Source organism: Dipodomys ordii, unplaced genomic scaffold (genome assembly GCF_000151885.1).
Source record: "Dipodomys ordii isolate 6190 unplaced genomic scaffold, Dord_2.0 Scaffold143, whole genome shotgun sequence".
NCBI classification, from domain to species: Eukaryota; Metazoa; Chordata; class Mammalia; order Rodentia; family Heteromyidae; genus Dipodomys; species Dipodomys ordii.
In genome coordinates this window covers 1,397,032-1,413,284 of record NW_012267359.1, presented here as the reverse complement: position 1 = coordinate 1,413,284, position 16,253 = coordinate 1,397,032, and the positions used below count along the sequence as shown (strand labels likewise).

Genomic DNA, 16,253 nt, shown 5'->3' with positions numbered 1-16,253 from the left:
AGGAAAGTCACAGAGAATAGGGTCAGTCCATATTGTGCAATTCATGGTTTTGTGTTCAAACTGTGACAATCACTAATTTTATTTTTCAACATAACTTTCACAGGGAACACTTTGCATCCCTTCAATTGGTGTCTTTTCTACTTGTTTTCCTAGTGCCTGGCTGAGGCAGATTATAAAACAATATGGCTAATCACATGTCAAAGAGAACCTCCCATTAGACTAAGGATAAAATCTGCACTGTTCTAACCTTCTTCATTTATATTCCTAATAAAATTTAAGACTGTCATTACAAAGTAAATGTAGATAAAACTACTGGTTGAAAGTTTGATTTTATTTCAAAATGATAAATAAACCGAGGCATAGTTCTGATCATGTAGTATTTCAGAAAAGCTTGTGGAAGTTAAGAGAAACAGTTCCAAGAGGGCTCTAGTTAAGACCCAGAATGATACCAACCTAGTTATGATTGGCAGAGATGGCCTCTATTTTCATCAGAAGTTTTGAAAAGCTCTCCACCTTAATTTCTGAATATTATAAAAAGTAAAAAGCACTTTTTTATTCTATCATTTTTCTCTTGAAAATGCTTTTTACTGGCAAACAGGACTACTTATTTTCCTGACTTCATTTTTTTATGAGTATAGTAGAGTTTTATGTCAATTGACTTACAATTAGCAAGAGAAACATCCAGAGATGTCTCTGTGGCAGTGGGCCCCACTTAGGGTGCACAGAGATACACATTTGTGTTGCCACCATTTCTACAAAGAGAATAAAATCATTTACAGATCTTAAGTACAGCAGTAGCAGTTCACATATAGTTCATATGTTTCCATACAAGGATTCAGTAAACAACAATAAATATAACTTCCCCTCTTCAAAACAAAACAACAAAAAAAGGGATTCATAGGGGAAATAAAAGGTTGATTTACTTGGAATTTATCAGCACACCCTTTTTAGTATGCTTTGAAAAAATTTAAAACATTGTGAAGCTGTATTCACTGAATACTAGCCTGTAGTTACATTTTTCTTTTAACTTGGCATAAGTACATACATCGTGGCTTTCTATTAAAATCTGTAAATCTCTGGGGATTGATGGTAGGTGAGATTATATTAAAATTTTTTTCCTCATTAACAATTTCATTAAATTAAAAAAAAATCCAACATTTCCCTTGAATGTTAAGTTGAAGCCTGATCTACGCTGCTAAGTCCTGTGAAATGAACCTAATTTTCCATGTGGATAGGGATGCCTGAGTGGCCATTTAGAGCGCTGCATTTTCCTTCCCTCATGATTCTTGCTGGGTCCTCTTCGCGGAGGCTTTTCCCTGAGTCATGTATTTACTGGAAAGGCTACCTAGAGGAGAAAATGAAACAAAACAAAACCCAAATGTAAATGAAACAAGCCTTAATCTATCAAAACAACCACAAAATTCCTTTATAATTATTTATAGAAACTTGCCACTCTAAAAATAGTCACTTGTTCTAAACAAAGTAGGAAGATTTTAAAAAGCACATTGTATATGATTAAACTATGCTTACTCATGCCTTTTTTTTTTTCTTTTTCTTTTTGTCGGTTGTGGGGCTTGAACTCTGGGTCTGCGCGCTGTCCCTCAGCTTTTTAGCTTAAGGCGAGCGCTCTACTGCTTGAGCCACAGCGCCACTTCCATTTTTTTGGTGGTTTATTTAAGAGTCTCACGGACTTTTCCTGCCCAGGCTGGCTATGAACCTCGATCCTCAGATCTTAGCCTCCTGAGTAGCTAGGATTACAGGTGTGAGCCAACAGTGTGCAGCTCTTACTCATGCCTTTCTAAATTCAGACAAGTTGCTAGAGTGATATTGTTCTAAATATATCTAAATGTTCACTATTACTACATTGATGTGGAGGACTGATGAACCTAACTTTGTTAAACCCTTCTTTGTATAGATCATTGTCCTTATTTGCAACCTAGCAGACAGAATAAATTACAGAGAGCTCATGGCCAAGAATAAGTATTACCCATCATTATTATGCAGTTATGAAGCTTTAAATGGTAAAAGTGTAGAACTTATCGGTATAAAGGAAAAAAATTATTATACTTACAAGTAAAGGACAGGAATGAGGATTACTAATTAAACCATATCACAGGGTAGTTACAATTACAGAGTGTGAATAAATTGTTCAACAACACAGAAGTTATATAGTGAAAGTTAAATTACATTTCAAACCAATGGAGGGGGCTACTCAATAACTAGTGTTATGTTAAATATTAAATTTGTGATGGGGAGAAAGTTCTTTCTTCAAACCATACCATACCTTACTTATTTTCAAGTAATTTTCTGGTTAAATGTTAAGTATAAAAATTCAAAATGTAAGCAGTAGTAATTATCTATAAAATTGTGATAATTATTTCCTAAGCACATAACTAAAGGACTCCTAATCAACAGATAACTAAGAAAAACATAAACAATATAGGAGAGAGGAAAAATGGCATGAATGTATGTAAAATGTACTTAGCATTACCAGAGTTAAGAAAAAGCAAATGAGAGCAACACCAAAATATTTCCAGTCATTGGATTTGTGAAAATTAAAAATTTTTATTTTTAATTTTTATTTTTTTGTTGTCGTGGGGCTTGAACTCTGGGCCTGGGCGCTGTCCCTCAGCTCTTCAGCTCAAGGCGAGCGCTCTACCACTTGAGCTACAGCGCCACTTCCGGTTTTCTGGTGGTTTATTGGAGATAGGAGTCTCACGGTCTTTCCTGCCCGGGCTGGCTTTGAACCGCGATCCTTAGATCTCAGCCTCCTGAGTAGCTAGGATTATAGGCGTGAGCCACCAGTGCCCGGCTAATTAAAAATTTTTAAAGTTAAGAAGTTCTAAGGATATATGGCAATAACTCACATAAATGCTGGTGAGAGCTACAATTGTGCAGGCCAGTAACAGGGTAATTTGATAGTATCTTACCCACATGTCCACATGTTATCACCAATAAAATCTCACATGTGTTCAGTACAAGAGGAGTCTCTCCCTTCAGTACAAGAAGAGGCCTTATAACAGAAAATAACCAGACAAAACTTAAATGCTCATGTATTGGTTAGTGGAAATATAAAATACCTGGTATTCTGATGGCAGACTACTGTAAAAATAATTTATAGTAAAACATACATACAAACTTAAAATTTTTGGCAATTAGAAATGAAAAAGGTTGTAGAATATTATATTCAATAAAATGCCATAAAATCTAGCATACGTATTTACATATGTATATAACATATACATATACACACAGAGAACACGCTTCTGAGTGTTCTGAGGGATTCAGGGGAGAGAGCGAAAGAAATATGCAACTATGCATGAAGATGGCATTAAGTATCTCAAAGAAAGCTACTGGTCAATAGGAGATTATGGGGAGAGAGAAAGAAAGCAGTAGAGACTGCTATTCTTTTTAAAATACAATATATACACTATGAAATACCATAGTTAAACCCTTTGGTGCAATTGATACCCACTAAAGAAAATAAAGAATGACAGGAAAGTAAAATAGGCTGTTATGGGAGTAAATACTAAAGGGAAGGGGTAGGACTAATGAAACTGATGCAGAAGGATGAATAAGATGGAAGTAGTTTATTTGAATGTACAAAAATACAACAAACCAGTAGAAATTGTTTTAAGAAGGGAGAGGAGAAATGAAAAGAAATAAGAGAGTTTGAATTTGACTGGGATATATGATATACATGTTTGGAAATGTCACAATAAACTCTTCCTTGAGTATAATTAATGTATTCTAATCTACCACATACTTGAAGAGATTAATTTATTGCAAAGGGTAAAATTTTGCCAATTACAAATCTTTTGTTTTGGTATAAAGTAGCATATATTATAATCAATTTTTGCCTGTAGTAAATTAGTGATGCTTTATGGTGGAGTTCTACTTTCAAGACCAATGCTGGTACCTTACAGATTTGACAATACTCAGAAATAATGTTAAGTGCAATCACTACCCCCGTGAGCCTTTTTTTTTTTGTCGGTAGTGGGGCTTGAACTCACCCTGGGAGCTGTCCCTCAGCTCTTCAGCTCAAGGCAAGCTCACTACCACTTGAGACACAGCGCCACTTCTGGTTTTCTCATGGTTTATTGGAGATAAGGGTCTCATGGACTTTCCTGCCCTGGCTGGCTTTGAACCATGATCCTCAGATCTCAGCCTCCTGAGTAGCTAGGATTACAGGCCTGAGCCACTGGCGCCCAGCTCGAGCCTTTTTTTTTTTTTGGTGCTTATCTTTTCGGTCGTGGGGCCTGAACTCTGGGCCTGGACGCTGTCCCTCAGTTCTTCAGCTCAAGGCTAGCGCTCTACCACTTGAGCCACAGCGCCACTTCCAGCATTTTTCTTTTTGCTTAAGTGGTGCTGAGGAATGGAACCCAGGGCCTCTGGCATGCAAAGCAAGCGCTTTACCATTGAGTCACCTTCCCAGCCCTTGGTGCTTATCTTTGAAGTACTGTTCCAAGTGCCTTTCATAAATTTTCTAACATTCATACCCGTTACGTATTACCCTCTTTTTATAGTTGAGGAAATGAAATGAAGACAGGTGCCTGGTAAAGAGGTTTCTCAACATCCCAAAGCCAGAACTCACACTCCTATAATTTGATTATAACACTGATGTTCATAAACACTGATCCCTTTATGTGCTATCCAATGAAAATACTTGGCAATATTTGCTCAGGGCCAAATATGTAAAAACATTGTTTTTGGTATCTCTTTTGATTTTCAAAGTCTCAGAGGATCTATGGGAAAAAAATCTTTCACTAGTGATATCTGTTTCCTTTCCTCTGGTAAAGTCACTCCTACAGTTTACTGGATTGTGATTTAGCTTCCATTTCTTCTCCTAATCAATCAACCTTCCTCTAGGTGGGCTCTACCACCTAAAGGATCCTGGATCTGGGGGGGTCACTCAGCAGAACTCTTATTAACTTTATGTAGCCCACTGAGAACTATTAAAAACATTCCTAACAAATACTTGCCCTGATGTTTTAAGGTGAGGGAACCAATTAGGATTGGGGTTAGGGTTAAGACTTCAATTACTCCTTTCTTATCTTTCATGTACATCATTTTCCTTTTGAGTCTGACCTACACACCAATCTCAACCCTCATGTCTTTCAATTTTGAACTGTAAAGAAATTCTATGTTATTTTAATATTTCCTTAGTCATTAAAACAAAAGAACACCATATTTTAAATGCCTAGCTCCATTTAGATCATGACATATACTTGAGAAAATTAAGCTTGGTATTGACAAATCTAAATCTGAAGAAATTCAAAGTAGAGATAAAGTAGAGATAAGAGCCCTGAAGCATTCTGAGTCTCCCAAGGTGCAATAACATGAATCCATGGGCTAGAAAAATATTCAACATCCCTAGTGGGTAACTCACAGCTATCTTAAACCTGTGATTGTAAAACTGACTTTAAATTCTTCCCACAAATCCTGTCTTTCCTCACTAACACAGACCTTTGTTCTTTCAAATATCATAGTGTCATCCAACTCATTTCATCTCATACTTTAACCCAATTCATCAGCAGATCTTGTTGGTGCTACCTTCAGAATACACAGAACCTAATATTACCAATTCTCACTACCTCTATCATCTCTACCCAAGTCTAAATTACTTTTTCCTGAAGTGATGTGGCAGTCTCTTATAGTTTCTTAATCTCCACCCTAGTCTTCATACAGCAGCCATAGCTTATCTTTTAAAACAGATGTCACTTATCACTCTTAGGCTCAAGGCGCTCAGCTTTTAATCTCATTTAGAGAAAAATATTCCAATCCCTCAACTGCTAAAAGGAGCTTCAGAATCCAGATCCATCCACTCTGTAATACAGACTCCTAACTCTCCCTCCCCGTCTCACATTGCCAAAGGGCCTTAGTAATGTGGGGGAACAAGAACGGTTTTTAAGTCTGCACATAATGGTCTAACTCCTATTTCCTCATGGTCTATGTTTCTTTTGATTGCTTCTCCTTCCCAATCCCTGCTTTCTATTGTTTTAGTCATCTTCTGCCACACGATTGCTCCTTTTTAATACTTGTTTATGATTTATCTTTATTGTATAATAAAAATAATAAATGAGAGAAGGGGCTTTGCCAATTCACTGCAATTTATCCAGTGCTGAGGCTAGTCAAAAAGGGGAGGGGTGATCAATATATATAGTGAAAGATTAATACATGAAATAGCTGAGAGGTAAAGAATGGAGGAGTTCAGACTCTTTCCTTAGAACTTTAGAGCATGGCAAACAATCTCCAGGCAAGCACATTGCTTTCAAGACAGCAGAAATTTCAAAGCAAAAACCAAAAGTATAGGACAGATATACAGAGTTAAGGATACAGTTCTTACTCAGGATCACATGGGACATCTGAAAACAGCATAGGCCTGGGCTTATGTACTGAAGAGTCAGACTTAGGAAATGAAGATGGAGTAGGGGATTGCTTTTTTTAAAGGTCCCCAGATGTCCCATTTCTGTTTAAATGATTTGTCAAAGTCTCAAAGGTATGTGGTAAATTTTGCAGAAATAGAGTAACACATATTTGGTTTTGGTTCTCATTGTTTTTAAAATCCACATACCTGACTGGGGACTCAAAAATATAGATGTTTTTTGTTTCTTTTTGTCTTCATGTAAAAGCACTACCTAAAAAATGAAACAAGACTAGTTTACAAAATCAAAAGAAAGAGCATTCATTGGAAACAGCCTCAAAATGGAAACCAAAGAGAGGTGGAAGAAGGCACATGAGCAGCAAGATTTTCAATTAGTTGGAAAGACACCAAGGCCCAGCAAGCCTCACCACACAGTACAATCCAAGGCACTGCAGGAGGGACAAGTGAGAGTTAGAAGGAAGGAGCATTCTAGGAATGCTGGGTGAGTAATCAGAACAGACAGACTACCTTCTTAATCTTTAAGTTTTGTTTACCTGACCAAATGTACCAGGTGATGTCAAAGGGGTAGACGAAGGGGATCCAAACACACAATCTGACTTAGACACACCTAAGAAAGAAAGCAGCACTTTTTGTTTCTACTTTAAAAAGAAAGAATGGCTTTGTCTTCAAACTTTCTCAGAAAGATTTTCTGGAGATGTGACAGAACCCCCACTCAGTATATTGTGTGGATGAAATAACACATTTGAAAAAATGAGAAGGAATGCCATAAACATTTGAACAGGAAGAAGCTGGATATTTTTCACTGCTATCAAAGGGAACTCTCTTCTCGTCTCACTTTTATGACATGATGACTTTATTATTACAATATGGAAGAACAAGGTTTCTAGCTGAGGGCTTTCCCTCAGGTTTGTTAATCCTTCTGCTTCCAGGATGGTCCATTTCATTTCTGTGCCTAGTTAGGCTGAGAATAATTGCCCTGCATTCATAAACACCTTAAAACTTGCTCCGACAAAGAAGAAATACATCAAAGTTGAAGAAACCTCACTGTTTGGTTATACTGAGGAATACTTGGGTCGATGACTACCTCTTATTTTACAGATCTCAACTTCTGATAAACTGTAGGCTACAAAAAATAATTTTGGTAAAATTATCTAAAATCTTATCTAAAACTGTTTATTTTCCTCTCTTATAAACTGAGAATATTAACACCACTATATTTAATGGGCCTATTAAATGACATTATACATTTAATGGAGTGAAAATAGTGCTTGATACGTAATAAGTGTTCAGTGAATGTTAATGCTTCATTATTTTAATTTCCTTATGTTTTCCTCTTACAAAAGAAAAGAATTTATCTTAGTGTGAGCAAAGTTTTGAATTCCTTATGGATGGGCAATAATTTAGCCTATTTGAGGTAATCAAAGCTATACCATTCATACTCATTTCAGCTCCATTTAAAAACTAATGGTCTAAATAATTTTTTTAATCCAGTAGTATAAAATTCTGACATCCCTTACTTGAACGCCCCAGAATAAATATTATTTTATAATTGAATTTTCCCTCAGAACTTTGAAAAATATTTAGTTTTGTATTTTTTCTAACTTAAATTTTATTGTAAAGTGATATACAGAGGGGTTAGTTACATAAATCAGGTAATGAGCACATTTCTCTTTCAACAGAAAGATTTTCTTCCACTTTTCCTCTCCTGGCTCCCTACCCCCTCAAGTTGTAAGGATCATTTCCAACATAGTGTCTAGTGAGTGTCAGTGATGAATTGGTTCACCCTTTATTCCATCATTTCTGATTCTCCTTCTCCTCCCCAAATTAATAAACATATATAAGACAAAGGATACAGAAATAAAAAACAGTGACATCAGGAAATAAACCAAGGGGGAAAAAAAGAAAGAAAAGAGAAGTAACAGAAACAGTACAAAAAATTTTAAATAATCACTTTCATAAAACCCTTTAAAAAATAAATATAGGAGATCTGAAACTCTGTCTTAAAATTTAAGATACACTGTATTACTGAATATGATAGAATAAAGTGGAAGAGCAGTACAAGGATCCCTCACCTGCTGTGGGAGTACCTTCCGGAGAACCTTGCTGTAGTGAAAATCTGTGAAGTAGCAGTGTTACATAGTTGTCCCTTGCTATATGATGGTTCACTTATTGAGATGTTGCGGATTTTCACCTATTGTGGGGCAGGGGATTGGGGGTCCTCTGGAACGTAACTCCTACATAGGTGAGGGATCACTATTTACATATTGTTAAAAAAAAAACCCATGATACAGTAAAGCTGCAATAGGTGAACTGCAATATAGTAAGGGATAATTGTATTACTGTTCCAAAGACTAGGACCATTAGCATATTAAAAAAATTTACTATTAGTGGCCTGGCACCAGTGGCTCATACCTCTAATCCTAGGTTGAGATTTGAGGATGGTGGTGTGAAGCTAGCCCAGGCTAAAAAGTCCTTGTGAAACTCTTATCTCCAATTAAAATACTCAAAAATCAGAAGTAGAACTGTGACTCAAAATGGTAGAGCACAAGCCTTGAGCAAAAATTGCTTAGGAATACTGCCCAGGCCCTGAGTTCTGAATTCAAGCCCCATAACCAATTCAAAAATATATATTATTTTTTAGTTTATAAAGGTGTTAAAGTATTTTAAAAGTATAAAGCAGTCTTGTTTTAATTCTGCAGATAAACATACACAATTAAGAATAAAAACAATCAAATTTTATCCATTAGCACAGGTTTCCCCTGAAATGCAAAGTGAGAGTATACATAAATTGCTTTAAAATCATTATTTATTATACACGCTCAAGGTATACTTATTATTTTTTAAAATTATTATTATTATTTTTTGCCAGTCATGGGTGCTGTCCCTCAGCTCTTCAGATCAAGGCTAGCACTCTACCACTTGAGCCACAGCACCACTTCTGGCTTTTTTCTGCTTATGTGGTGCTGAGGAATCGAACCCAGGGCCTCATGCATGCAAGGCAAGCACTCTACCACTGAGCCACCTTCCCAGCCCCAGGTATACTTATTTTTAAGAGTTGGAGAGAGCTAGATGTGGTGGTACACTTCTGTAATCCCAGCCCTTGGGAGACAGACTTGGGAGGACTGTTACTAGAAGCCATCCTGGGAAAAACATTATTGAGGCCTTAACTAAAACATAAACTACAAGTGAACAGACTGGTAGCACAGTTCAACTGACAACAACTTGTCTAGTAAAGGAAAGATTGTAAGTTTAATTCCCAGCACTCCCCACAAATAAGGAATATACATGGAAATGGACACACAATGAATTCAGCCACCAACTCAAAGGGGCAAGATTTATGGGTGATCTATTTTTTATGTGAGAAGATTTCATTATGTTGCCCAGGTTGGTCTCAAACTCTAGGGCTTAAATGTTCTTCCTGTATCAGCCTCCCAAATAAGTGCATACCATTACACCTATCACAGATACTTGCATGATTGTAAATGGATGACTACTACTTTTGTTTTCTCCTAAAGATGGCCATGTTAACTTGTAAGCTCTGAAGATAAAATCCTCCATAATTCTCCTCTACAAGTATAACCTTAACAGTGAAGCATATTTCCTTCTATTCCTTTTTCAATGCATGTACCTAAAGACATATAAACAAAACAATGTGTGGCTAACCTATATACAGTATGGTGTCTTGAGATAATTTTGGCTACTGCCTCAGGAAACCTCTAACCTGAGCTTGTTTTATAAATTCTGGGGATGACCAAACTTTCACTTAATATCTTAGAAAAACCCATCACATTACTTTATTAAGACTAAATCTTAGGAACATGTATTTAAGACCTGAAGAAGAAGAAGAAGAAAAAAAAAGACCTGAAGAAGATAAAAAAAGTCATTAGTGCACTAATGGCGGGCAGTCTGTGCCTCTAGTTATGCTTTTTGCTAGTTAAGTAGAAATATCCCTGTTGGCTCTGAACCTTGATCCTAAGATCTCAGCTTCTTAAATAGCTAGGGTCATATAGGGTTACAGATAGGAGTGTGCTACTGGTACCCAGTGAAATTTTGCTTTCTTAAAACACAACTTATTTCTTAAAAAATTATACACATGTGTATATACAAATATATGTGTGTGTGTGTGTGTGTATATATATATATAAATAAAATGGAAAGAATTCTAAAAATAATTTTTTCCCCTTGACATCTTAGTATAAGCATCACTTACCTGAAGAGCCTTTAAACTGTGGGCATTCCTTTTTAATGTGCCCTTCTCTTCCACAAATAAAACAACGTTTTTCTCTTAAGTCTTTATCATCTTGTCTCTTCCATTTTTCCACTGATGGCCTGACAATCTTCTCCCTCCCAAGGTCAACAGCTGCCCTCATAGGCTTGGCTTTCTGAGCTGTGCACTGCATGAGTTTATCTTCTTTTGTTGATACCTCCCTTTCTGTGTACTTGTTTTGAATTTCTTTGTCTTCTTTGCTTCTTTTTTCTTTGTTGTCAGGGTGTCTTTGGTTTAGGGCATCTTCCTGATCACGTCGTCGTCTCACTCTATAGAAGATGTAATAATACTTGTAGTAAGAAAAGTCTAAACAAAAAATATCAAGATAGCACCAGCATGTGGAGATAACCAGGAAAAGAGAGTAAACAAGGAAATAAAGGAATAAATGCTACGTTTTCCCCATTAAGAATTTATAGTCAGCCCTCAATATCCATAGGGGCTTGGTTTCAGAACCCTTTTTGGAAACCAAAATCAATGAATGATTAAGTTCTTTATATAAAAAAAGAGTATGATGTTTCCATAACCTGATACATTCTAGATTAACTACAATACTATGAAATGTAGGTAATACCTACATAAACAAGTCTGCATTGTTCAGTATACAGGTAGTATTTACTTTTCAAAATAATTTTGATTTGCAGTTGGTTCAATCCATTGATATGGAATCTGTGGATATGGAGTAACAAATGTCCCTCTGGAGTTCAAGATGTAGTTTTTGTTGTTTTCATTTTCCAAGTTACTCTAGTTCTACAAACACAGTTTCACAATTAGTATCGCTCTGGTTAAATTTCTTTTTTGATCCGATGCAATGAAACTCAAATCATCTTTGTAAGGATTTCTGGAACTGTCTTTCTGGCACATTGGCATTTCTTACTATGCAGTGGAAACTAAGGTAGGAAACTTTAAATTCATAAGGAATAATGATCAAGGGAAGATTTATCTTCTTAAAATGTTAAAATCATTTTTACCTTACTCAATATGATTACTATTATTTGAATTTAAAAAAACTACTAAGAAAGAACTCAATCTCTGATACCACCTGATTTTCAGTGTGTTTTTAAATTGAGAATATTATTGTCCAAAAAAAATCCCATAAGTACCACCTGAAATCACACTGTATCTCTATCAAAAAATAAAACTCGTTCCCTTGCCTCTGACAAACACTACCAGGAAAAAGCAAAACGCTCAAATTATGTATTTCTTTTTTCTTGTCGATCATGGAGCTTGAACTCTAGGCTTGGGCACTGTCCCTCAGCTTTCAGCTCAAGGCAAAATGCTCTACCACTTGAACCACAGCAATTTCTGTTTTTCTGAGTGGTTTATTAGAGATAAGAGTCGCATGGAATTTCCTGCCCGAGCTGGCTTTGAACCACAATCCTCAGATCTCAGCCTCCTGAGTAGCTAGGATTACAGGTGTGAGCCACCTGTGCCTGGCTGTATTTCTTTTTTGAAAGGTTTTTTTTTTTTAAAAGAGTTAAGTCTTGTGCAAATGAAGAGTCCTATATTACAATAAATGGCCAATGAGGACAAGTTCCAATAAGTCATACTCCAGTCACTTTACATTAGATATAGTTGAGGCCCTGGGGAACTCACTTGACTATTTACTGACTAAAAAAATGAACTTCTATTTCTCTGAATAGAGAGACTCAGTTTCCTTTCTTCTTCTATTCTTGTGTAAGCAGCAAATTAGAAAGCAGGGTCATGACCAAAATGACCAGGCCTGGGAGACTGTTAACTATGCACATGGGATAATAACCCTGATCATTTTCGGCTAAAGCCATGTTTTGTTATATGTATGTATGTATGCATGCATGCATTTTAAAAGAATTATTTGGCAGTTTAAGGTTTCTGAACTCAGCATCTTTTTACTTGAGACCTACAACTCCAGCCCTTTTTACTTTTTGCTACCGGAGACCCTTGGGTCTCTGCCTTGGCTAGCCATGACTTGAGATCCTCCTAAATAAACATGAACCATGCTGAACTTGTTCATGAGACACGTTTTCAATTACCTAGGGAGTCTGTCTTTGGGTTAAGTTCTTTTATGGTGTGTGTGTGTGTGTGTGTTTCAAACTTACAACTCTGTGTGTGTGTGTTTCAAACTTACAACTCTGTACTTCTGAATCAAGTACTCTCACTTGAACCATGCCTACTAGATACTTCTGCTTTAGTTATTTTATGGTGTGTGTGTGTGTGTGTGTTTCAAACTTACAACTCTGTGTGTGTGTGTGCCAAACTTACAACTCCGTACTTCTGAATCAAGTACTCTCACTTGAACCATGCCTACTAGACACTTCTGCTTTAGTTATTGTTTAGGCAGTTCCTTGTGGTTTTACCTGGGACTGTCAGAACCAAACCAACACCTTCCCATCTTCCATATAGCTCAGATAAGGAATATATGTCACCATTTCTAGCTTATTGACTAAGGTGAGGGTCTCATTAACGTTTTGCTCAAACTGGCCTCAAACCATGATCCTTACAATTTCTGCCTCTCCAGTAGCTAGAGATACTGTCAAAATCCAAAGGACATTGCTTCACTGCCTTTACTTTCTTTTTCAAAACTAGATGGCCTTACACCATGATCCACCCATCTCTATGTACAAAATCACTGGGAGTACTTTAGCAGATCATAAGGCTTTGTGTCAATCACCTCATTTTCATTAACAAAAAGCACACCAAAAAACCCCCAAAACTTTATCTGAAATTGCTGGATTTTATACAAACTTATTTTCTCTGTTACAGTTGAACTACATTAAAAATGGGTCTGAAAAGGCTAGAAGTGTGGCTCAAGTGGTAAAGTGCATGGCAAGTATAAGGACCTGGGATTAAACTCCAGCACCAACAAGAAAAAAGAACGAAGAGGAGATATAACAATAATTTTCTCTTAACCTCTGCCATACACTGTGTTATTTGCTGTTGAAGAGGGATAAGTCCAACTGTAGGGCAAGAGACCATGCTTGAGATTTCAAGAACTTTGTTATGTTGGTTTATTTATATAAACTGTCAAATTGCATATGGTTTATATATAATGATTTAACCCAGAAGCGTTTTCATCAGTAAATGAGAAGCCTTGCAATACTACTGAAGCACCAAAGGCTGGAGAAATTCTGAGATTCTACAACAGATTCTGAAGATTACATTATACTTGAGCATACAGTGGAGTACTGACATGTACCACTGTAAAGTTTTACTTTTTGCCAGACACCAGTGGTTCATGCCTGTAATCCTAGCTACTTAAGAGGCTAAGATCTGAGGATTGTGGCTTGAAGCCAATTCCAGCAGGAAAGTTTATGAGATTCTTATCTCCAATTAACTGCCTAAACAAAACAAAACAAAAAAAACTGCTGGAAGTGGCTGTGGCTCAAGTGGTAGACCGATAGCTTTGAGGAAAAAATTGCTCAAGTCCAGAATATGTTTAAGGGAATTAGTTGCTTCTGTCACATAATCTCAGTGGAATTATTTTTATAAAATCAAGCCAACTATGTATCTTGCAAATTTTAGTTTTTAGTAGATAACCTTAAAAGACTTCACAAAGCCAGGCATCAGTGGCTCAGGCCTGTAATCCTAGCTACTCAGGAGGCTGAGATCTGAGCATTGTGGTTCAAAGCCAGCTGGGGACTCTTATCTCCAATAAACCACTCAGAAAATCGGAAGTGGTGCTGTGGCTTAAGTGGTAGAGCGGTTGCCTTGAGCTGAAGAGCTGAGGAACAGTGCCCAGGCCCAAGAGTTCAAGCTCTATGACCGACCAAAAAAAAAAAAAAAGATTTCACAAGTGCTATTGTTCAGATAAGCTGAAGTAGATTTAATAAGATACAAAAAATATTTAAATGGTCACTGCTTCTTTTTTAATTAAAAAAAAAATCTCAGCTTATGTTCAGGCACAGTGGTGTACACCTCTATCCCAGCTACGAGGAAGGTTAAAGCAGAAAACCCCAGTATGAAGCCACTAACAACATAGAGAGACCCTGTTTTAAAAATAAGGAAATCTGTTTTTGACAATTTTAGCTTTTTATGCATATTGTGACCTTCCCAAGTTGACCAGAAGATTATTTGTAGAACAAGCTGGGAGATTGTTATTTATGTGTGAAACAAAGAAAAATACACAGAAAACATTGTATACAGAAGGCTTCTTTCATGTGTCCTATTTCTCAAACAGAAACATATTAATGCATACTTCAATAACATGTAAGAAATCAAATACAAAACCAAGTGCAGTGGCATAAATGTGGTTGAGAAAATGAAATTATCTTGTGGTTAAAAAAAAAAATTGGACAGGCTGGGAAGTTGGCTCAGTGGTAGAGTGCTTGTCTCGCATGCATGAAGCCTTGGGTTCAATTCCTCAGCACCACATAAGCAGAAAAAAAGCCGGAAGTGGTGCTGTGGCTCAAGTGGTGGAGCACTAGCCTTGAGTTGAAGAGCTGAGGGGTAGCTCCCAGGCTGAGTTCAGACCCCATGACTGTACCCCCCCAAAAAATTGGACAGCCAGGTGCTGGTTGCTCATGCCTGTAATCTTATACTCAGGAGGCTGAGATCTGAGGATCGTGGTTCAAAGCCAGGCCAGGCAGGAAAGTCCGTGAGACTCTCATCTCCAATAAACCATAACCGGAAGTGGCACTGTGGCTCAAGTGGTAGAATGCTAGCCTTGAGCTAAAGAGCTGAGGGACAGCGCCCAGAGTTCATACCCCACAGCATACAAAAAGAAATAAAAAAAGAAAATGAAAACAAAAAATCATTGCCAGGCACCAATGGCTCAGATCTGTAATACTAGCTATTCAGGAGGCTGAGATTTGTAGATTGCATGTCAAAGCCTGAGCAGAAGGAAAGTCCATATCTCCAATTAACCACCAACTGGCCAGCAGTGTTTCTGTGGCTCCAGTGGTAGAGTCAAGGGCAGTGCCAAAGCCCTGGTCTCGCACACAGTGGGGGTGGGGGTGGGGGGAGAGACTGGGAGGAAGAAGATGTGTTTTTGAAACATGTGCTTACTTTCTCCTCATGGGACAGTCCTTCATAAAGTGTCCAATTTTCCCACAAATTCGGCAACATCTATCATTTGGGGCCAGTTCTCCTTCAGTTAGTACATCTGGATCAAAAAAGTACTCCTAGAGAAAAACATAAATATGTAGAAGCCTGAACTATTAATGTCAGGTTCAAAGCACATAGAAAAAAATCTAGACACTTAAGAGTGACTTTAGATCCCAATACATCCCCCATCTCAACCCTATCATGAGTATTCTTTAGAAATGTTTAGATGGTTTATTATTAAAATCCAAACCATTAAAAATATTAAGGACAGATTTCCCTAAATGTATTTTTGTTTATTTCCCTCAGCTAGACAGAATACTGTGCAACCCTAACTCTAAAGGCGTAACCACACTTGAAAAAGGTACAAAGGCCTCGGGGCTGGTAGAATTCTTGCCTTGAATGCATGAGGCCCTGGGTTTGATGCCTCAGCACCACATAAGCAGAAAAAGCCAGAAGTGGCGCTGTGGCTGAAGTTGTGGAACGCTAGCCTTGAGCTGAAGAGCTGAGCGACAGTGTCCACAACTGGCCAAAAAAAAAAAAAAAAAGAAAAGGTACAAAGGCCTCATAAAACCAAAAGGCTAA

At 37.2% G+C, this 16,253-nt stretch overlaps 1 protein-coding gene across 5 annotated transcripts in view; it reads right to left on the bottom strand.

The window, feature by feature from the left end:
• Nucleotides 1–310: 310 nt before the first annotated feature.
• The window catches only part of Zcchc6 (zinc finger, CCHC domain containing 6), a 71,908-nt gene continuing 55,965 nt past the window's right edge, over nt 311–16,253 (bottom strand). For 2 of the 5 annotated variants that reach the window (XM_013031774.1, XM_013031775.1), the window contains exons 25-29: nt 15,633–15,748; nt 10,596–10,921; nt 6,919–6,992; nt 6,575–6,638; nt 311–1,345 (exon numbers count right to left, since the gene is read on the bottom strand). In XM_013031774.1, the coding sequence (XP_012887228.1) occupies nt 1,278–1,345; nt 6,575–6,638; nt 6,919–6,992; nt 10,596–10,921; nt 15,633–15,748 (648 nt within the window). In that variant the 3' untranslated portion in view covers nt 311–1,277. Of the gene's footprint in view, nt 1,346–2,861; nt 3,014–6,574; nt 6,639–6,918; nt 6,993–10,595; nt 10,922–15,632; nt 15,749–16,253 lie in introns of those variants that run through there. The other 3 variants (XM_013031776.1, XM_013031778.1, XM_013031777.1) reach the window with 3 other exon arrangements.